The following is a 24,632-nucleotide window of genomic DNA, read 5'->3' on the forward strand; positions in this document are numbered from 1 at the left end:
CCAGTTTTCTGCTCCCATAATAGCAGCTCAAGAACTTCTTCTGAGGCAAGTCTAAGAGCCATTGCTGGCTTCTTGCAGGCCCTCACCACAGCAGGACACTGCATTGCAGCCACAGTGCCTGTGAAAGGCACATTCCTCAGGCTGCAGAGCTAACCAGGAACACCAAAAGCAGAGCTCCACCAAGGAATGGAGAGGAAAGACTGTGAGCCTTAAACAGACAGTCACAAACCAAGGCACCATTAACACCACCCATCACTCCTGCCATGTACATCAGATGGCTGTAAGACACTCCATAAGCACAGTGACCACCAAGGGAAGCTACAGCCCAGCTGTACTTGTATAGGACATTTCTGCTGCAGCCTCCAAGACTGATTTGATTCTCTCTGCTGTTGCTTTTCAGGCTGTACATGCAAGTTCATCCAGAGGAGACTGATTTGAACCCTCTGTCTCCAATGGCAAAATCCTCCATGCACAAAGGATGGACTATCTCTTCTACAGGTTCCCTTCCCAGAAATGCCCTTAATTCATATCATCACATTCTTGATCACAGCTGAAGTTCCCAGAGTGACATATCAACACTGTGACCCACCTGTCTGCCACAGCAGGAAAGCCTCACAACAGTGTCTCCTTGGTATGACTGTAGCTGCACTCCCCCCATCTGCCAGTGTGCTCTTTTCCCTGCCACATGCTGTGCCTTTCTAGAGATTACCAAAACTATCTCTGCCCACAACAATTCCTTTAAAGCTTTATCCCACATCTCCCCCCAACTCTTTGTTAATGACACTGCTACAGACCTGGAGCTGGAGCCAGAGCAGCTACCACAATATGGCTAAAGATTCCTTTAGATCTTCATTAAATAATGAAGATGTTACACCTCCAAAGGCACATGACCCCTCAATGAAAAGGAGGCATAAACAAGGCCTTTGCACTACCTACAGGCAGAGAAGTTCTGTTCTTTACCCTTCAATTTTTTGGCACCTTTCTGGGATGAAGAGTGGTGTGCCCTCCCCCAGTATCCCACCAGATCCAGCAGCACAAAGCTCTGCCAACACACTGCAGAACAAGGCACAAACCACCAGCCTCATTTGGCACACATCAGCAATTGTACTGAAAATCACACTGAACAGATTTTGCTAGCATGGACTTGAACAAAGGTGGTGATCATCTTTTCCCATATCCTCCAGGAAAAGGATAAAGAGAAATCCTCTTAGATTAGCTAGAAAGAAAATTAAACATGCAGAGCAGAGGGGCACTGGAGCAGACTGATTGGGGAGAATGTGAAATCTTCAAAGAATGTATTTTAAGCATAGGTTGGATAAATAGCTGACAGAAGACATCCGGGTATATTCATTTGTCTTCTGTGAACAATAAACTGGATTTGACTGTTTCCTGAAGTCCCTGGTATTACAATACCTACAAAGCCTCAAAATTTCCTCCCTTGCCATTAGAAACACATTAACAGCAATGTAAGTTATTAGTTAGTAAGCATCCTTTATGAACAATAAAAGGCAGAGTGATAGACTCTTATTAGCAATCCTCTGTAGGAATACACTACACTGGCTAATAAAAGCTACTCCCCAGGGTAAGGTTGACACCCTGGTTAACAGAACTCTCCAACACTGGCTTAAATCAAGATTAATGTACAGTCATGAAGTATATAAAGACTACGCTGAACCTTAGGCTCCCTCTCCTAGGTCTGAAACTCAAACCATACCCATCCTTTCTTCCCCTGCAGGATCCTTAACAAATTCTACCCCAATGATGCCAACTTAAACATACACACACAAATACAATTTTCTTCTTGACAAAACTTACTTTGAGTCAAGCTTTGAGAAATATGGAGCATGTACATCACAAGATTTCTTGGAATAATGTATTAGAGAAGGGCTCACTCAGACAACATGAAAAGCTTTCTCCTCACTGCAAGATGCAAGGAGACATTTGGATTCTATCATGCTAACCTGCTCCAAGACTCAGTAAAACTCCTCATATTTGTGACATTCATTATCCAACAGCAATCAATACATCTTAAGAAACTTTTGGCTCTTCAGAACAACTCTCTAACCACCCCTACACCTAACTTCACAAAACACACATGCTGGACTCTGCATGGAAAGGAAACAATCTCAGAATATTCAGCATGCTCTGTCTTGGGTTCCATATCAGTATGACTCAGTTATGCTGCTTTGCAAGACCTGCTACCAAAGCCAGAATAACACACAGACCAGCCCTTTCCCAATTAAATCCAACTCATTTATGCCACACTAAGGGAGTTAAACCTTGTAAAAAAGGCTCCAGGCCACTCAAAGCAATAGAAAAATTACTTTAGGCTTGCAGTGTTTTACTTATTAGGGAGAAATTTTAACTAAATTGCACAAAACTGTGTCAAAAAAGATTTGCACCACTTCCCAGACCATATGGAAATTGTCTAACTACCATATAGCTAAAATTGTCTTACCACCACATCATCTTTAGCTGTTGGTTCTGGAAGGGGCAAGACACAAGCTGATCTTAAGTTAGACATCTCTCCCCAAACTCAGATGTCTCGACACCACCCCCATTTTCAAATCACTACAATGGGCCAATATCCTCAATTTAAGCACAAACATTTTCCCTAAAGAACAGATAAGAGACAGGAAGAAGGGAAGACTACAAACTTGGACACTGTATACTGAACTGAGTCTGTAACAGCCCAGCTCCTGCATGAAGCACAAGCCCTGCCCTCCACTGACTCCAGCTGGGAGGTTCACAGCTCCCAGGCCTTGCAAGCAGACTCACTGCTCTTCATACAAGAGAGGATATTGAACAGCCCAGGTTACCTGGAAATAGAAGCTTTATTTTAAAACCTTACCTCAGGAGATTTTTTTTTTTGCTGTGGGTAGCCTGAATACCATAAAGACAGCGACCACCAAAACACATTAGTTACTACAGGTTAGTCGTACACATTAATGTGTAGCACTCATATCACATTACTGCAATGCCTTTTCATCCTAAAACCACAGGGAAAATACAGCCAAGCTTGTAGTCAGCGTTTCCTAAAATTTCACATTCAATCTCTGAAACTCTTTAACAAATTTTCTCCAGAGCTTTCCCCTGAACACAGATGAACAAATGGGCAACAACTTCCAAGTGGGGCACTGCACCGCTCCTGCAGCCTTCAAGCAGAGAGGCTAAAGGACCTCCTTAAAGACCTCCTACAGACAGGGAATGCATGTCCTTGCTGACTGCAAACACTTGCAAGCAGGACAGAAACACACCCAAAAGCTCTGCTGGTGTCTGGGAGGAATCTAAAGTGTCATCTCATGAGCCACTGCAAAGTTACTGGACTGCTATTCTGACTCCTACACAGAAGAGCTCGGTTGTGGTGCAGACCTGTGGTTTGCAAACGTGGCTTTTACCACCACCACCTTCTACAGCCTCAGCACCCAGTGAGGGAGAAGGGTTTGCTGCAAGCTGAGTCAACAGCAGCCCCTTCATTATTAACCACTCTTGACTATCGCTCTCCTCGTACTGACACCAGAGAAAATCCACACAGCTCTTTCACTGCTCAGACTGGGAGCAGTAGAGGTTGCTTGACAAAGATCTGCAAGAGAAGTTTTCTTCTTTCAAACCTGGACTATACAATATGCTTGGGAAGGGGAGAATGGCAAGGTTCTGCCCTCCAGTCATTTCCCAAGAGCCCAAAACACTGGAGGCACAATTGCAATCACCTGCTGCTAGAGCTGCCAGCTCAGCAGCAACTAAGCCCTGCCCATGGCTCCAGAGTGAATTCACTGCGCTGGTTTGAGGAACTGGGCAAACAGACCAGACTCAACAACTGAATCCTGTCAATACACTGCTCTCTCCTTTAAACAACCTCCTTGAGACCTGGGGGCACAAAGCATCATTAATCTGGAACGAGAAGCATCTGCATGTGGCATTAGCTAGAACACCTGCATATAGCAACAAGAGAGAAAACACCTTTTCCCCTGGAGCTAATCCCTGCAAGGGCACCTGCTTTCCCAGCAAACCTTTACACCAGCAGAAACCCAGTTCCCACCCAGCTGATCACCATTCAGCAACCCAGACAGATGGTCTTTAACCTGTAATTGTAATCTTCTGACACACACAAAACCCACCTACAGGAGTTTAATCATCTTTTTACACAGAAGGGGCCAAGGCTGGCAAGCCACTCACCTTCCACACAGTGAAGAATCCTTTACAACAGGAATTTGTGGAGCAGCCTCCATACTTTGGGGGGTGTCTTACAGCTTCATAGAAACATAAGGCAAAAAATGAAGAATGAAGACTGTGAAAAATATCCAGGGATTTCCTCTTCAGTGTGCAGTCACCTTGCCTGCCAGCCTATTTCAGTCATGCAGGCAGAGGAGGCTTCCTCCCACCATGCCTGGTACAAGTGCATTCCTAGCACTGGTGCTGTGCCTCTCCCTGTGCCAGTGCTGCACACCAGGTTCTGTGCTCAGTCCCACCAGAGCAGTGCTGGCCCCCAGAGCCAGGCTACCTAATGCCCCTGCTGCTGCAGCAATCAGGGCAGGGGAGCAGCTCCACATGAACCCCTACCAATGCTGCAATAAATAAATACACTTAAATCTGCAGAGCAGTTTCCTTACCCATCTGTGGGCAGAAGGGAGGCAGGGTACACTGCAAGCCCACTTCCAGATTTTCCCTGTAGTATTGCCTCACTACTTTATCTGTGAACTAAGAACCAAATACAATCTCTGCCTTAATGCCTGCTGACTAAAGAACATATCATCAATATTTAAACCAGTCAAATTCCCTTGACAGAAAGCAACACATTTATGCCATGTCTATTGTTCAGGCAGGTAGGAGCAGCAGGCTTCAATGATGGATTTAGCCATTTTGTTGGTCTGAAAAGTAATTCCAGATACTTTCAGCTGAAATGCACTACACAATTTAAAAATTTATATTAATCTCCTTCTTCCAAAATCATTTTATTTTCTTTTGATCCAGCATCAAAGACTTTAAAGATATGTATATCATTAACTATGTCAATCAGAAGAGCAGTGAACCTGCAAACCAACTATTTACAGTATATGCTGAAAAAACATGAACTAAGTATTTCTAAATCAGATCTTGCAAGATCAGGGGAGAAGCAGGGAGGTTTCTCATAACAAGCAGGACTTTCAGGAAGTTTTATACAGATTAGCTCTAGTGAAAGCTTTAGACATCAGACATCAAATAGCATTATCTCTATTGAAGGAGTCCATGCTCAAATACTCTGGACAAACACAGAAGATGGCTCTACACAAAGCATGGGCCACCACCACAGCCTGAGACCCACCAGGCCCAGAAATGACAAAGACTGACATGAGGCTCAGCTGTCCAGAGTGCAGCCAGGTCACCTGCTGCTCACCACTAACAAAGGAGCAGAAACAAACAGGGAATCTCCCAGGAACCGAACATTTACCTCCCTGTGACTCTCCCCTCGCAGACTCCTGGTGCATGTGCACAAACTTGCTTTCAGCAGCAACTTGAAGCTCACAGCATTAAGGAGAAAATTAGCTGTGCAAGTCAAATAAAAGCACGTATGCTTCTTTTCAAGTTTCCTTTTAATCTTTTGATGCTAGATAAAAGGAAAAAACAAGATTCATCTCACAGATATGCAACAGTTCCAAAAATGAGCACTGAAGAGCAGAGATTCAAAACAGGCACAAAGATGAAAACAATATCCATATGCAGGTTAAGCATGTCATCCACAAACACTGAACCTGTCAGTGAGAAAGAGAATGCTTGTGGCAAAGAACCTCTTTCAGCTCTCTGTGGGTTCACTCCTTATCTCCCTCCCTGCCAAGCCTCAAGCCTCAGAGGAGCAGGATGCACCCTCAAGTTCAAGAAGAATGTGGAAGAATGCAAGGATGTGGACGCTACCACGGGTCCTGGGACAACCAAGTACCACTCTCAGCTCTGGTATTTGCCACAGAACGGCAACCCTTTCAATACAGTGATACAACCCTCAGTTGGTCACCCAGCATGAACCCAAGCAGCCAATGGTCTGGACAGGGACAGCTCTCATGACTGAAACCTTAATTCCAAATCACAATCCAGCTTGTAATGTTGGTTAGTCAGCCTCTCTCCTCAGATGCTTATACCTAGAGTGATTCTATTCAAGTCAAATGAGATAGCAGATTCCCCACAAAATAACCAAGAGAAGATTTCAGGATGTCAAAACAAACATTGTCTGGAGGCAGAGGGAATCTCACACTACTGATCTAGTTAGTACAAAGGAAACAGCAAGAAGAGAAGAAAATTATTGAAAACAATATCTGTCTAGTGTCAAGCTACATTATTTTAAAGAATACAGGCAGCAAAAACTATGCCCTCTTTATCCTACATTATTTGCACTAGTAACAGATTTTTAGAGGCAGAAGGGCCTCATTAGATCAGTTAATCTGATATTCCATGTAATACAGTACACAAAATCCCAAGCAGTTCCTTCTGCACTGAAACCAATTATTTTCTATGAATAAAGTATTTCTTCTGAAACAGCGTTAGGGTTTAACTTGATTTAAGATCCTCAAATCAAATAAAGGAAGAAAATCAGAACTAAGAATTGTGACCAACAATTTATTTTTTGCTATAAATACAGACATTCCCTATACCACAGTAAAATGCAGGAAAACAAGCATTTTTGTCATCTGCCAAAAGGGGACTCCCACCCCCAATTCTAAACCAATAGTTTTCAGCCTTCTGAAACATACAGTGATCTACATACTTTCTAATAAGGATGTGGATCTCTACAGAGCAAACAGAAGCCCACAGATAACAGCCTCATTTCCTTCAAGTTATCTTTACAGCTCCCTAAACAATAAACCAAGTTCCACGTGGCTGAGAGCTCACAGTTTCAAAACTGTTGTGATCCTCCAAGAGCACAAAACAGCAGAGAGGGCTGGGGTTGTTCCCTTATCCATTCCTAGGGCAGTATAAAAAAACACTGTAATAGTCCAAGATTTTTCCCCCATCTTCTACTGTGTAAGATTTATACAAAATAGCACATTTAGAAGATGCCACATTCACAAAATACCAAAGTAACTAGCACAGAAGCCAAAATTTCTGATGTAAATTCACATATAACTGATTCAGAAAAAAGAACTATCAATGTGTTGTTACTTTAAAATCACTGAAACTATCACATGGAAATACAGATTCAAAAGCTTCAAATAATGGGAGTGGAAAATCATAAATTTCAATCACAAACTCTGACTTCCGTAACAAAAGACTAAACAAGATTAGTTACCCCCCCCATTATTATTATTAAAGGAATGCCTCAAAGGAATGTCTGCTAGGAAAAATCTCCATAAGAAACAAAATTCAGATGTAAATTAATCCTTATTAACATGCACACAAGTAACACAGGCATGTTATTAACAGCATTTGAAGAGCTCAAACTAAAAATAAACAGACAGATCTTCCGCACATTAGAGGTGGTGCTCATCCAAAATTCCGTCCCGTCTCTGGAGAGCCTGCACATGGCACACTGCAGCAGCTGGGGTCAATCTGAGTTTCTCCAACTTCAGTGGCAGCAGGATTTGGCTCTTAATTAAGTTCCAGACTTCCCATTGTCCCAACCCTACCACACCTTTCCTGACTAAAAAAGCAGGTTTTAGAGCATTTTTGTTTTAATTGTTCCCCAGCCAAGTCTGGCTGTAGAGCCATTTTCCAGCACATGTTCACTTACCAGAACTGCTTCTCTCATTTATCACAAGTATCCCTCTGATCCCTGGAAAACAACCCCCCAGTAACACACTTTATTTTCATCCTCCCAGTCTGATGATGCCAGACTTCAATGGTGATAGCCATGAAGAAAACAGAAGGAAGATAAACAGGCTCAGGGCATCTTCTTGACGTGCCAGAAGTTTTTCCTGGCTTAACTCCCACCCTGATGAACACCATCTAAAAGTCCTGCCCTTGGCCTCTTCTCTTTGCCTGTGATTCCCTTATCCCAGTTTAAAAAGACATACCAGAATCTCTCCTCCTGCTCTTTTCCTCTCAGACTGCCACACAAGAGGCATCACTGGATATCTTCCCACAAGGACCAGAGTCTATCCCATACTCATCTTTCCCCACAATTCCATCTCTTCCCAGATCAGCAGCTCCTTTCTCCTCCAAGCTCCTAGCTCATGCACACCTTCACATTCCCCAGAGGGCTTTAGCCAAGCCTTGTGCACTGCCAGCATTAAGCTGTCTGCACAAAAACTGGTTCTTTGAGATGGTTCTTTGCACAGCTGCCCCTCTTTCTCACTGTGTCTCACCCCCCAAAGCAGAGCCTTTGCTCAGCAGTGTTCGAGCAAAGGAGCCCCTCTGAATGGGAGCATGAAAACAGCAGGACCCCCTGAACCACCCTCTGTGCCAACAGACTGACACTGATGTTTGAATCATCAGGGGAATCATCACAAAACACACTCCTGCAAAATAATTGTAATAAAGGTGGATTGTAATTAAAACAAAAAGAACGCCACATGGAAGCCTGGAGTACCCACACAGCGTATAAAGTACATATTCCAGCAATTCACCCTGGCTTTCCTGTCTAAATCAGCTTTCCCTTCACCTTATTTCCCTCTTTTATGTTAGCTGAAAGAACTGGGGAGCCCATGGACCCATGTGACCTAGACAACTTCACTACCACATCAGGAGAAACCTGCTTTCCACAGACAAAAGCCAGCAAGCCGCCCTCACACCAGCTTTCACAAGGGTTAGTTTTGTAACAGAGCTACCACCTAGAAAAGACACCAACTCTCATTCTTAAGTGTTTGCCCAGCTTCAGCACACTCTGCTACAATTCTCATGCACTGTTTCCTCCTGAAAATGGCCACCAGAAAACTGAGAAATGCCTATCAGAGAGCCATCAATTACATCAATTAGCATCAGCCCCAGATACCTCGGTGATAGGAGAATGAAGGATTAACAGCTAAGACCATGCTAGTACCTAGTACCCAAGATCTCTCCCTGATAGAAACCTGAAAGATACTTTTCAAGTCTGTTAAGTCTCTAAACTTGCATGCAGACCTAACATCCAGCCCATCTCATCTGATTAAACAGCTTGAAGTTCTCACATGTTTCTCAGCAGCTCACCTTTCTGCTATTACAAAGCCTCTCCCTTCCACCTTTCCCAAATGTATGCCCCAATTTGTACCACTGCTCCTGTAAGGGAATTATCTTACAGATATCTTTTTTCATGGATGATCCTTCTTTTCACACCACCATCACTCTTTAGCTGTTCTGCAAATTGAAGTTTCAGATCTCCACCTTCAAAGCACTGTCATTTGGTCCAAGATGTCAGCTCCTGCCTTTCCATTCATCTGCAGGACTAGTTCCCATCAAACCACCTCTAGGTGCAACTTTTCACAGCACTTTTCTCCACACATGCCCTCCTGCTTAGGAAACCTTCTCATTAACTTTCAGCAGGCTTATAAAACAGGAAATTCCAGAAGGAAACAGATTAAACTGCAAGCAGAGAATGGGACCTGACCAGCATGAAGAAAGAAGGAGAGTTCTTTGAAGGCAACAAGAAAGTTCAGATCTTGATGGGGATTGAAGCTAGTAGCCTTTCACAAGCAAGCCTACTCACATAACTTATTCACATTCCACCAACATTATGCAGGTAACAACTTCCCAAAGACCTAAAGGGAAAGAAAGCAGAAGAGGCAGACAGGAAAACCAGGAAAGCCACCCATACAGGCCTGGAAGAAAAGCTCTAGCCAGACAGACAAAATATTCCACTCTGTAAGAGCATGCACCTCCCAAAACCTGTGTGCAGTTTCAGCTTTCCATACCACATCAAATCATTGAGTGAGAAATTCCTTTTGGAGGTCAAGCAGTTCAGCCAGGCACACAACAGCAGCACAGTGATGGCACCCTTGGTGCCTCAGGACAGGACACTGCAGTGCCCCTCTGAGCATCTCAGAGTCAATCAAGGTGCACAACTGCCTTCTCCAAGGGCTTAACTTACAAAAGTAGGAGTGTACTGCAGTATTTGCACAAGGATCATTCTGTCCACAGCACTCCAAACACAAGAAAGCACACACAAATACACAGATTATTGAGGAGCATTGGGTTAAACAATTTGGTGCATCAGGACTGATTCCATCAACTATGAGCAAACAGAATTCCCTCCAAAACTCAGGTGCACTTTTTATTCCAATGTGAAAACTCAAGGTGTCTATATTTACAGAGCTATTACAGTAACTGCAGTATGAACAGATCTGGCTCCATCACACCACTCTGGTGATGGGTGTACATCAGTAAAAGCCTGTAAAGCCCAGCTCCATACCACATTGAACGAGCTGTGACCCTTTATTTAAGCTCCCAACAGTGAGACATGAACTCCTCCCAAATTGTTAAAAGCAGAGATTTGTTCCATGTCACTGCACAAGCACTGATGCCTCCATTTGCTGCAGGATTTCCAATCAGACCCAACACAACTATGTCACTTGGTATTAGTCAAATGGAGAGTCATGGCAATACAAGGCAAACCCACTGTCTTTTAATAGAGCAAGGTCTAACGGACACAAAGAAAATTAGTACAAAGAGCTGATTCCTAATATACATTTCACAGTAAATGCAGATATTACTCAGACAATATAACTTCAAAACACACTGAACTGAAGCAACTTTAGGTTTCCCATTTGCTGTTACCAGGTTCTCAACTACAGCTGACTGGCACAAACACTCAACACTGGCAGGGTGGCACCACCACAGTTCACCCCACCGTGCTTCCACACCCCAAGGAAACCCTGCCAGCCTTTGTGTGTGTGTGCAGCTCCTGCCTGTAGGAGCAGAGCTGCCACACCAAGGGCATGGCCAGGCTGGGTGAGGCTTTGAGCACCCTGTTCTGGTGGAAGGTGCCCCACCAGTGGCACGGGGGCTGGAACCAGATGATGTTTAAGGTCCCTTCCAACCCAAGCCATTCTGTGTTTCTATGTCAGAACAGGACTGTACTGTGCAATTTTTCATCATTTCCACAAACTTCTCTCCAGGAGGCTACTTCTAGAGATGAAAAAGCATTAGTAGCCACAGAAATTTTCTCACACTTAATACAGATTCAATCCTACACATTCTTTCCTCTGGCCAAAATCCCAGCCACACTAAAAAAAAAAATCAGGCTCTCCACAGTCTGATAACTGTGTGTCTTTGCTCTGATTCTTGAATACTCAAATGTTGTTTCGTTTTAAAGTTCCATGTTTAGCACAAATGAAGGACTGAGAAGGTTTTGCCTAATTTAAAAAAAAAAAAAGAAGAGAGATCTCATCTAGAAAGAAAGTAATGAATGATTTGTGGGAGGCAACATTCATTTGGAAAAATTCAGACTACATGTCTCCAGTGTGTTCCCTCCTACATTTAATGATACAGCCACAGACCAGAGGACACACGGGATACAATTACATGAGGCAGCTCCATACAGACTCACACAAAGCCCAGTTCAGCCACCAGCTCTGAGCAAGGCAAGCTGACTGTGCCCAGCCTCAGTGAAGCTGTCACTGGTACCCTGGGTGACTCAGAGCCACCACACAACACTGCTGGCATCACTGGCATCCCAAAAACATTTACATGGGACTCAGTTCATGCAAGCACCTCTGACACTGCGACACTTAGTACTTATCAGCTAATAAATTCTGCTAAAAAACAAGTAATAAATAAGTTTTAGGGCCTTGACAGCATACAGTGGTAGGGTGGATGAAACTAGACAGTGAGTCCAGAGGCACCTGCAACCTGAGTTACCCTGTGATCCTACAGCTAATGTCACCTTTCTGTTCCAAAATGCACCTGCTGAAAAAGGAGGGCTGCCAGAGCCAGAAATGCACATCTAAAACACAAAGGTAACCCTGCAACAGATTACCTAGTCCCATGGGCTGGTCTTCCAAAATAACCCATAGGTGCACTTAATGCTAAAAGCACACTGGAATGTTTAAAAAAGCATTATCAGGTATTTTCCAGTCCTATTTTTAAGGAAGAGATCATTAAATTGTTGATCTAATATTCAGCTATTCTTTTTTCACCCAGCTTCTGAATTCTTTAGCCAATTTTAACAAATTTCAACCTAATATGATAGGGAAAACAGAGATACCAAAGATTATATGCAAATACAGTAACGAAAAGAGAATCCACTGAAACATAGACCTCAGCATGAGGAAAACCAAAGCATGAGATACCAGCAAATCTACAGAGAAAAAGGCAAAGGAAATGAGGCTCCATACAACTTCCCAACTTACAAAATGACTTAATTAAAACTAGACCAAGAGGCAACTAGAGCCCACTGACAGTGGGACTTTCAGTATACAATTTGTTCATGTGGAAGTTCAAAGGGTGAGACAAGGATGGCTTTTAAGACAACTTCAAGGAATATCCCACAAAGAAGACATGGAAGAATGTGCATGCTTTCTTTCAGTGGAGAAGCTAACAGGGTGGTGCTGGTGGGAGGACTCTGGGGCTGATGAGTATTTCTTTCAGCATCAAGAGGACAACAAAACTCCATTGAACAAATTCAGAGACTAGCAAAAAAATCAAGGTCCCAGTAAATCCAGCACTGACAACAACCTTGCATTCAGGTAGTGTCAGGGAAAGTGAGGATTCACTCCTACTCACCCTGCTACCTACTAAACATGAAGGCAGATGGGTCCCACATGCATATAAATGACTGCTAATTTTACTCCAGAGGTAACAAGCACAATATGAACAGTCTCTGTAAGTCACTTTGGGATTTCTGAGGATCAAAACCAGTACACTGTTCAAAATATTTTATTTAAAGTGTTCAAGCAGTTTAAGACATATTATCATATCTGTTCTACCACACAAAGGACTGAAACAAAATTGTCCTACCACTATGTAGAATCCTGTTACTCTACACTGAACATAAACAATTCAAAATAATCGCAAGTTCTATCCTAAAACCAAATGTCTTGTCCTCCTCTGTTCATCTCCAGGAGTTTCCAATGTTCTTTCTGCAGGCAACTTTCATCTGACATGCAGTCTAAATTTACTCACAGCCAGTTTATACCCATTCGTTCTTGTGCTAACCTTGCCCTTTAAATCTAAGAGTTCTTTCCCATCCCTGACGGTCACTCCTCTGATGTATTTATGGACAGCAGTCATGTTCCCTGTCAGCCTTCATAATGTAAACTAAGCAAGCCAAACCTCTTCATCTCCTCTGGTTAGGCAGGCTCTCCAATGCCCTGGACACCCCACTAGCCCTTCCCTGCACCTGTTCCAGCTTGAATTCCTTTCCTGCAGACAGGCAACTAGAACTGTACAACACATGCCACAGAAGGGCCCAGTAAGGCACTCTACAATAGCATTAGTGCACTCTTATCCCATGAAAATAAATCCCCAATAATCTGCCTTTTCCACCAATGCATCAGCTGTGACCCTTAGCCTGCAGTGAAGCAACACACACCAAGGTTTTCTGAGACCTGGCTAACTCTGTTAGACCTCTAATAAACCCTAGAGACAAGAGTGAAGTGCTGCAAATGAAACACTACACCAGCATTAAAGGAATAGCTTTATCCTCTCAATTTAGTAACCACAATGGTTCAGTCTGTCGTGTGTTGACCCAGACTCACAGTCCCAAACAAGAACCTCTTGGCTTTGCCAATGCTGAGGCAGTCACTCTACCAAACACACAAGAGAAAACATATCTAACAAAACAAAAAGATAACAAAAACATCCAAACAAATACACATCAAAAAACACCCTCCCAAAAAAACACACACACCAAAAAAAAAAATCAACAAAATCAAAACCACAGGCACACAAAAATTAAAACACTTAACAAAAACAACAAAGCAAGCAAACAAACAAGAAAAAAAATAGCTCCAGACAACTTTTCTTAGTCCCAGCACTAAAACCCTAAGGGAGCTTAATTTGGTCAGCAAACAAAACCGGGAATCAAATCCCTACAAGACAGTGATATGCAAGGGAGACTTTTACTTTGTATCCCAAATTTCCATTTATTTCTCACCATCCACTATGGGCCACCAAGAGACAGGACATCAAGCTGCAATTTAATTAAAACTCCATGTAAGTGTTGCAATTACCCTCAGGCTGCTTAGGTCAAAACAAGAGAGATAGAAATGGTTGGAAGGGTTTTACTGAGTGTGAAATTCTTGGTTGGTTTAAAGCATCTCCTTATGGTTTGTAAGGTTGCTGTGCTGCAGACACTTCTGGGATACCTGAGGATTCTGCTCCAGCCTTCAACTACTTCTGAAACAGGTGACCCAAAGGAAATACACTTTGGTTTACAAAAGCTATCTGTCTTCTCAGGGATGGGGTTATTTTCCCCTCCAATTCATGAATGAGTTTTGGATATTGAGCTTTAAAGCCAGGAGATGAATGTGCCACTATGGAAACAAACTTCTGCCCTAATTATTTCAACACTCTGTCTCCACTCTGCACGTTCCCTTGGGATCCTGTAGGTTCTCATTATTTGTATTTGATTTGGTAATACCTTGGTAAACAACTGAGAGACTGTTCTTTAACATGCTCAGGATCACAAACCTTTTTTTATGCAGCCAGTAGCACATGCACTTTGTGCATAAAAAAGAAAGTATTACTGCTCCACTAGAGTTCTTCCCACTGCAGCCAGAAAAGGACAATCCTTCCTGCTACACCAGTCATTATCACCTTTTAAGTATGAAGAAAAAGCTACAGGGGAATTCTAAATGCTGACTTGCTAAAGCAGGTCATTTTTCCCTTGCTCTGAATCCAAAGGTCTGAAACTAGCACTGCATTTGATCTATTCCAGCTGCTACAATCTTCTGTTCTCCACTGCACCCTCTGTGGCACTCCCCACACTGCTGATACCACAGAGGTAAGAGCTGCACCATAATCCAATCAAATTGCCATACAGAGCAGTTAAGTGCTGGCAATGCAGGTCCAGCTATTAGAGACAGAGAAAAAACAACTGATCAGCTGGACTGGGAATGAACATCAATGCCCACAGGAAACTGGAGCCCAAACTCTGCTCTTCCATAAGTTAAAGGCAGGAAAACCCACCTATTAGGAGCATGCCAGCACAGAAGCCTAAAAATAAGGACTGGGCAGACTCCACAAATGCAGCTCAAACAGAATGAGTCTTTAGCCCTTGCTAAGGTAACTCTTCTCCCCACAAGGGAAGCCATCAACAGCAGTTTCTGCCACAGTCCCTTTTGCAATATGGGCATATGGAAGGAATGGGCTGTACTCTCCAGTCCAGATCTCAAGATCACTTTTCCTCCATTGTCCCTTTCTCATGTCTTTTGTACATCAAAACTAATTTAATTCATCCTTATTAGCAATTTCAGCTTCATGGTAAAGAGTGATGAAAGCAATAGCTGACTGTGTACATTACTGATCTCCATGCACCCCCAGCAGCTCAAAACTCAGCAGCTAACAGCAGCTGCTTGGAAACCCTTTACAAGTCTCTTTTTCTTCCACAGATGGTGAAGTCCTTTCCCTCCGTGCATTAAATACTCAACAAAACACACTCACCAAATTATCATATCAACCCATAACCATGCATGATAATTATGTCTTAAATCAGGATTTCTTCTACCGAATTTCAACCAAAATAAACATGGTATAGAGGACAAATGTATGCTTATAGTGAACAACCATTCATCAGCTTAAGTAACTCTAATGGATGTCACTTTAAACTAAGCCTGCACCATCTGTTCTACCCCTCAATTAGCAAGCAAAAAAAAATTATTCGATGCACAGTTTAAGAAAGCCAGCTAATTTATGTAAGTTTTATTTCTTTTCAGCTCAGTGAAACATGCTCTTGTAATGCTTGATATTCAGAAACAGATCAGAATGGAAGGTTGCTTTCTCTAATGCTATTAGGAATTTTGTCAGGGGGAATAAAATATCTGTGCAATATTTCACCATATCAAAAAAAATGCTCGTTAACATCTTACATTTTACTTTAAAGAGAATGATGTCTCTCTCAGTACCAAAATCAGCTGGGAACTAAAATCAAATCCGAAGTGCTGCATACATGAACACAAACAAAGCCCAGGACACAGCCCTGCCCTGACAGACTGAGCCTGCCAGCACAGCAGGAGGCTGTGGATGTGTCCTCAGACCTGGGGGTCTGTTAACCATCTCAGCTCCTAACTCGCCTCTCAGAGGCAAAACCCAGCCCTACAGGCTGCTGGGCACAGAGCCTCACACAGAGCTGGCTGCCCTGGGACAAGGGCACCATTCCATGCAAGGTGAGATACCCTCCTTGGAAAGCAAACCCTGTCCAGTGAGAGCAGTGCAGTGCCAAAAAATCACTTGTCAAAGTGCACAAAAAAAAAAAAAGCTGCATCCAATTCCTTACTGCAAACCTCCATCCAGTTTCCCTTCAAGCTGGGCTCTCCTACCACTCTGCAACAAGTGAAAACACTGAATAGAATCTCTCTTCAGTATGTGGGACCCTGACCTGTTTGAAGGCTCTGTTACCACCAATCTCCCTCTTGGATGTTTGTCTAAAAAACCCTGCAATAATAAGAGCTATTTCCACTGGAAACCTCAACTCCACCAGCAAAGGCAACACATCCCAGGGAAAGTGGTGCAAGAGACCTCATCTCCCAATACTGCTGAGGGGAAGCAGGCAAGAGAAGGTCACTGCCAAACACTCTCAGCTCACCTCTTGGAATAGCATCCTGGTTGAAATGACTAAACATCCTGGACATATTAGTTTATATTACACCTTAATTTACATCATGCTTTGGGTATTGAGAAAGGCTCATCAGGCACGGATAGCCAGGGGACCCTGCACACTCAACATCGGCATTACTAAATGCTGCAGAAGCAGCTCAGAGCGAGATGGCTCACCAGGGGATTACTGACATTTCAGCTCTCTCCCCTTGCCACAGCATTCTGGAACCTGAGAGGACATGCTGAAGCCTCTGACACTGCTCTGCTGTTTTGCCTCATGTTTTAAGACAGCTCTGTACAGGCCTTAGTTATTGTTCAGAGATTCAAAGCTCAGCAAAACAACTCTCTTTTATGCTTAGCAGGGGAAGAAAAGGAGTCAAGCAGAACCACCATCCTGAAACAGCACAGACCAGGCAAACAAAGCACAAATGAAGAAACAGACCAGAGGCAGAATTCCTCTTTGGCCTAAAGCATCCTGCAATACCTTCCCCAGCCCAACCTCACTGGTGTAATCCACAACTCCTAGTGCTCACACAAACACAGGCTCTCTGCTATAAGCAACTGTGCTCCAAAGAGGAGTAAGAGCTCTCAAAGGGAATTCATCTTATCTCTCTGCACCATTCTTATGTCTTCTAAACACCTGTAGGCACTGCTGAGAAAGCTCAAGCCTGCAATGGCTGTTAGGTGCAGTTCAAGCAACTCCTAGCAAGCATAAACAGGCAAATGGCTTTGCACTGGACTTCAGTGCCTTCTTTCTTACAATCACCTTTATGTTTCCTTGACTTGAAAAGCATCCTGACCCATCCAGGTGCCTTCTGCACCTATGGCATCTGTCTGTTACAAAGCAGGGACCAGTGATCAGGTCACAAGATGATTTTTTAAGGAGTTTTAGAGTACTGAATGCTATCAGAAGTATGTTAGGCTTCACTGTTTTACACATGCTGTTTTCAACAGACTTGAGACAGCACCAACCAAAGAAAAACATATCTGCCCTCCATCATTCTTTTTTTTCCGGAATATCTTGAAAAAAAAGACTCCATTATCTGCAGTCATGGTGCTGAGGTCAAGGACTTCACAAAGTAGTGTAATGAGAAAATCAAAACAATGTACAGAAAACCAACAAAGCCTAAAAAGGTCAATGATGGACATGACATAAACAGATCAGACATGGATGCCAATGAGGGAGATAGCTTGGGCCCTTCCTGTAAAGCTGCAATTTCATCCCCAGTTCAAGCTCCTTTTAACCCAAACTAAACTGGTTTGCCTTTGAGATGCCTCTTCTCTGGTCCACTGATGCTTCCTTGGTGATAACATATAAGCACAAGTGCTCAGTTAGAGGAGTCCTAGACAGGCAGGAGCCACGAATCCACTGGATGCTGTCCAGAATAATGGCTCTTGTTATCCACACTCAGTCTTATTCTGAGAACACACACTTTATTGGTGAAGTGCTAGGAAATTTCAAATCATGCAGATGATCTCAATCTTTGTTTTAAACTGATACTCTGAGGTGAGAAGAGAAACAGACTACAAATGTTCAGCTTCTTCCACTGTGAGCAGACCCCTCACTGCAGTTCAGCTCTCCAGATGGCTGTCCTAGGGCAGTGATGCTTAGCCTTTCACTCCTAAAGTTGACAAACTAATCCATGAACTGGATCAGATGGCACCAGCTCCCCTGTGCTCTCACACCAGACAAAGCTGAGCTTCTGAACCCCTATCCCACAAGAAGTCAGGGAAAAAGGCAATGATAATGCAGATGCAGGCATTAAAACAGAAGGAAGAGACTGGCATAAGAGGGGCGCTGAGCCTTGGCTGGATCCTGAAGCAGACTTCACACCACTGACCTTCTCATAGCCAGCTTGCCCCACTCAAAGGCTTCACATCTCCTACTGTACTCATTCACTGAGAAAACACCCTCCAGACATCTGAGACATGTCTCTGTTATGCTTACTAGAACTTATTAATCACAGCAAATGCTATCTATAGAACACACACATTAATGAACAGCCAGCTCAGCAGCATGAGTTCTGGAACAGAGTCACTACAGTACAGAAGTGCCACCAGTTTGTTACTGGAAAATGAATACCACAGAGATCATTATAAGCATGTAGTTCAACAGACAAAAGATTGGGAAGAGAGCAAGTTATCTGAATAGAAATTCTGCAAACTAAGTGCAATACTGGGATTGCAAAGCACTGCACAGCTCTATGATCTACATCACTTCATGAAATCCATGCAACATCCCGTAAAAATTTCAGTTTTACTGTGCTTGGGTTACTCTTCCACTGAGAATCGTGGAAGTTTGTAAGAAAAAGCCAGTTAGCAAGAAAAGGGGCAGTAAGAATATGTAATACTCTCAGAAGATTATATGTACGCTGCTTGTTCACAACAGCAAGTTAATATTCCTTTATTTGTTCCACCAGAACAGATTCTCTATTGAGACCATATTAGCTTTGGTGGTTGGGTGATAGTATTTCTAGTTTTTGGGGTTTTTTTCTCCTACATGCCAAACAGCTTCTACAACAGCTGCTTGTTGACAAAAATGAAAAGAAAGAAATGCAGTTGTGCAGAACACTCTGCAATGCCACAACCACCTCCCAATCAAAATTTCTGTTAAAAATAATTTTAATTAAATATGCTGAGCTCCAGAGCACTCACAACCTACACAGCCAGTCCCACTTTCACTTCTACAGGTGTGAACTCCAGTACAACCCCCAACTTTAGGCCCAGCTGTAGGAACCTTTACTCTGAGATTCCCCACCACTTAACAAAAAGGAACATTATTACATCCCATACAACAGCTTCAGTACTTCATTAGACTTTTCAGAGAGCCTCATGAACAGACCAGGACAAAAGTTTTCCAAGTCACAGCTGAGAATGCCTCTCCATTCCCACAGTACTTGGCTGTGGTAGGACTTCCTCATTAAATCTGAAGGGAAATGAAATAACATGGCAGGGATAACAAGGCACTGGAGTTCCATGTCCTACCAGCTCATCTCAACATTGTCAAATTCCAAAGAAGACACACACACACACGTTATCTTTCTTGAGCTAAGCACGGTTCATCAACTATGCTGCCCACACAAAACAGCAAAAGTCTAGCAAGATTTAATGCCAGTGAAAACAAATACAGTTCATATATGCTTTCTTCAGATTGCTAAACCTTTTAGTATGGCAGAAAATCATGAACACTGCTAAACTATTGGGATGATCAAAGCATGGCACCAGCTAACAAAGTATACAAAGAAACCAGGATATCACAAACTATGAACACCAAATGTAAATCCACTTGTGCTTCAAACACCATTCACTGAATTCCTACTGCCTTGAGTCCTTGATATCATAGCAGCTATCAGCTACCAGGATATGGAACAACAATCACTGCTTCAGTCGAATTACCAGCTTACAGAACAGTGTCACAGAATGTCTACTATACAGCTTTCTTTTAGATCAAGTAGCATTTGCCATCGACACTTCTGACAGTAATCACGTTCCACATGACAAAGTCTTACCTTATAATTGCTGGAATTTACCCAAGAAGTGGCCAGTCCATCAACCATTTTATCCAGCATAGTCTGATCATGTTCAAGATCAGCTGACTTCTGTTTATCTGAGAAATAATCTATCAATTCCTGGCCAACCTGAAGTCTTTTTCCAACATCCTTCTGCAGCACCTGTGCTAAGCAGTACTCCATGCTGGGCTCCATAGTGTCTCAGAAATCCAGCAGCAGCCAGAAAGCCAGAGGGCAGCAGGGCCAAAAAATCCCTCTACAAACGCACGCAGGAGGTCGCCTCTTTCTTCTGTGAAGGTTACTGAGGGCCTGGGTTTCAAAGATGCAATTCTGAGAATGGCAACAATGCACCATGTGTGTGTGGACAGCAGCTGGCAGGATATTAAAAGTCCAATTTAAATAACTGGTAATAGATGAAGCAATGAGCAGCGCTGTACAGTTGAGTCTGCAATAAATCCCAATTCAGCAGTCCATTCTGAAAGAAATGAAAAAGAACAGTATTATAGGTTAAATTAAGACTGGAGAGAAAAAAAAAAGATTGAAAGCATGTCACAAAATAGGTTATTCACATACAGCTGTGAAGCTGTGTAACTCAGATACGAGCAGCACTGGTCTATTTTAAGGAATCAAACAAGGTAGGTCAGGACAAAAACCTTATTCTTTACAATAGCAGTTACCCATCAGTTCCCTGAAGTTTTAGTGACAGACAGTAAATTTGTGGCTTAAAGTAACAGCTGATTAATAATCAGTATTATTGCAACTACCACCATCCACCCCAAAAGGTGGAGACAAAATCCTTAAGCAGGTCGCCAGGAAAACCTCTCTACTTTAAGTGAAAGCAGGAAGAGGTCTGGATCCTGTTTTGACTGTTGGCCTTCAGCAATCAATGTCATCAGCTGGTCAGCAGGACAAAGCACTAACACAGGGCTCCAGGAATGCACAATGATCAGTTTTCAAAAACTAGGTGCTCAAGCTGTTTCCAGGGTGAATTCTGTTACATCCCAACTACACACGTCCAGGAAACAGCACTCACTGGCACACTCTAAATGCAGTTCTGACAGCCAAGGCCACACACAAGGGAGGTCAGGCTGAACTTTGCTGCCACTCTGAGGCACAGCATCACCTTAGAAGCATTTGGCTTATGAAAAAAAAAAAAAACAAAAATGTATATTAGGGCTCTGTTTATGTTCTTGAACCCTAGGAACTCTCTTGTCCCCTTCATTAGTGATTCTTTTTGTCCCTCCATCTGCAGCCAAATTAATCCCTCCAGGCAGCCAGGGACCAGACTAAGGGCCTGTCCTCCACCTTCCCACAGACAGGGTTCCTGGCATCACCACCACAGTGCTTCCTGAAGCACTCCCTCATCACAGGTTAGCTCTTTTAGGAAGTGGGTGATAAAAACCCAGGGTGTCTTTTTGTTTCCTGGCTAATAATACCCAAAGCTAGAAATCTGCCCTACTTTTTCCACCAACATGAGGAAAGCAGGTCAAGCTCAGAGTAAGGGAAGAGGTTGTGCAGCGGACACCTGGTTCAATAAACAACTGGAAGGAAGCATAAATTCACTAATTGGAAGCACAGGGGCAGCAAATAAATACCTTCTGACTGAGCAAATAAAGCCTTCAAAAAGGTCTTAATAAGGCAAAATGGACCTGTCAGCAGATGAGATGCACACAGGAACCCCAGCCTGGAAACAAAAGCACCCTTTGCACAGCAGGTATTCAGTTCATTACCTCACCCCATCCTCCCTGGCCACATCTCACCACCACCAGCACAGCATCTATACTCAGCTCTGAGGGCCTCAGCTTCCCCAACCCTACAACCACACATCCCAGCTTCCCACACTGCTTGTGCAGGAGTCACCAGAGTGCTCCCTCCATTCCTGGCACTTCAAATCCCTGCTGGTGACGGGCATCAAAACTGGTTCAGTAAACCAAAGGACTCACTTCAACCAACTGCCAGGCAAATCCTACCCTCAGCCAGAAGGGATTGTGTATTTGTACACTAAGCTCCCTCCTTGTCAGCAAAACCTCATCCCCAAAGCAGGAGGGAAGCCTTGGCTGCTGCTGCACACACAGCACCTCGAGCTTTGAATTAGGGCTGTGCCAGATCACTGCTTGTGACCCCTACCCCAATCTAAACCATCTCAAAGACACACAGAATTCCCACCATCTTGGTTCAAATCACCTCAGGAGGGATTTGATTTTAAATACTAAGACTGTCAACACACCTTCCAATCAGTGCTCTTAACACCTTTTTTCTTCTAAAAGAAAGTTCCAAACTAGAAGGAAGCATTGCCTTTTTATTGCAGTTTCTACTGATGCTACAGTTTCTCACTTGGTCAATTTAGCACCAAATCTGAAAGAAGCACTCTGAGCTTTCCCACCCTCAAACAAAAATGGTTCATGACATGGCACTCACTCCATGGCAGCACAGGCACAAAACCAGAGCCACTTCCACAATTGTACAGGCACAGCAGATGCTCTCATTCAGGTCTCCCTGCAGCTTTGAATACTGGCCCCTGCCCTGCCCTCTAGCACAGGCTGGCCTCGCTCCTCGCTGCAGACACTCCACTTAAGGGAGACAGTCTTACACACAGCATCTAAATACCCAGGGGATGGATTGTCACATAGCAGAGAAACATTTCACTGGACACCTCTCTAGCATGGAGCTACTGGAGAAGGAACAGCGAACTGGCATTAAACTGCTACCACATTCTAGCTGAAACCCTCCAAGTTAGCCGGGCAGTTTGTTTCTGGACTCCAGAAGCTGCACACATGTTCAAAAGGGGACTCTTCTGTTAAACTGCATACATAGTGAAGAAAGTCTAAATGCTTTTAAAATGGAAATTTAGAACTTGCTTAAACTTGAAAATTCAGATTACAGAAGGGTGTGAATGAGTGCTAGTTGCCACAAAATAGCCATTTTTTATTAACATCACACGGAGGCATGTCCCAACACGTCCAGTAACAATTAGCTGGCCAATCTGCCATGAGAAATGAGCATTCAAAGCTTCAGGTCTGCCTTCTATGTGGTTTTCATTAAAGAGTTTGTAAGTCTCTGCCTATGGAGACTTATAAGCACAGAAACAATCTTTAAAGCAAACAAACGTAAATAAATTTCTCTCCACTTTCCTTGCTTATTAAACACATGAAGAAAGGCATAGGGCAAAAATCTTGGTGCACTACAGAACAAATTCGTGTCACAACCTTGAGGACTGCAGTCTAAAGAAGATCCACTATACATTACGGTACCACTATCAAAGGCATATGGGGAAGAAGAGCCAGAAATATCTTTGAATCCTGGGGAAAACATTAATAGGAAACCAAGAGGAAAAGCTCAATGTGGCTTGCATCTACCAACTAACAGATGTTTAAGTAGCACTTTTCTAAAAAAAAAAGCTATCCTACACATGTTAGGAAGTCTGTTGACTCCTCTCTTCCCAAAAGGAGGAAGTGGAAAAAAAAACCACCTGAGAAAAACAAGACCCACACTGACAAAAAAGCTAACCTGCCAGACAATGAAGCTGCTGCATCTCACCAAGTCTGCAATCACCTGGGAAGATGCTCCCCACGTGAGTTTTGAAAACCACCAAGCCACAGTTGTCAGCCCCAGAGATCCACTCCTGGACTTTTGGGTAGCCAACGTTACAAGACATAAACGACTTTGGACTGGGATGTTGAGTACAACCTCTTCCTACAGAAGAACAGTCATGCAGAACTCAAAATTAATAACTCAGTGGCACAGGTCTTGTGTTTGGAGTTCCCCAAGTTTTGAGAAGGGTTGCCAGTATAAGCTCCAGAACAAGGGTTTGCTCCAATCCCCCCAAGCCCTGCAGTCTGACCTCAAAGAGACAGGCTAGGCTCAACACACAGACAAAATAATCCAAGAGAAAAAGCTACCCCAATTCTGTCATTGAAAAAGAGTGCTTTGTTTCACTAATCAGCCATCAAAACTAAGTGCTTCACAACACCCAATTTTTCCATCAACAGCTATCCAGCAGAAAGCCACTATACAAAGGTTTATGTTTAATGCCACTTTGGAGCTCAAAATAATGAATTTAAAGGGGAAAGCTGACAAAGATCAAACAGCCCAAAGTTACTCAGCTTAGATACTACCATCATAACAGCATAAAAGCTGATACTATTTACAGTAAAGCAACTGCTCAACACATAGAATAAATTAATCCAAGCACTAATAAGGAAATACTTGTTACCTAAGATGCTATGGCAATATTAAACTGGGTACCTAAGACAATGAATTTTTTTCAGCACTTAGGAGAACACCACCTCAGACTAAGTGAAAGTGCATGATTTGCAATTCTCAAGTTAGATTTTATGTTAGGAAACTTCACAGGAAATTCTGAATCTTCTTTCTCTTGCAAGGAAGGGAACCTGAAGCACATAAAGAATGCACTACTACTGTCTTGGTGTCCTGCCTATCCTTGGGAGTTCTTCCAATAGAACTATTTGACTTTAAAAATGACGTTCTACT

The 24,632-nt window shown here is 43.1% G+C and overlaps 1 protein-coding gene across 8 annotated transcripts in view; it reads right to left on the bottom strand.

The window, feature by feature from the left end:
- CLASP1 (cytoplasmic linker associated protein 1) overlaps nt 1–24,632 on the bottom strand; it is a 170,616-nt gene that overhangs the window by 138,442 nt on the left and 7,542 nt on the right. For all 8 annotated transcript variants that reach the window (XM_074548770.1, XM_074548777.1, XM_074548773.1 and 5 more), the window contains exon 2: nt 20,142–20,616. In XM_074548770.1, the coding sequence (XP_074404871.1) occupies nt 20,142–20,336 (195 nt within the window). In that variant the 5' untranslated portion in view covers nt 20,337–20,616. The remainder of the gene's footprint in view (nt 1–20,141; nt 20,617–24,632) is intronic.

The sequence above is a fragment of the Zonotrichia albicollis genome, chromosome 10, assembly GCF_047830755.1.
Source record: "Zonotrichia albicollis isolate bZonAlb1 chromosome 10, bZonAlb1.hap1, whole genome shotgun sequence".
NCBI lineage: Eukaryota > Metazoa > Chordata > Aves > Passeriformes > Passerellidae > Zonotrichia > Zonotrichia albicollis.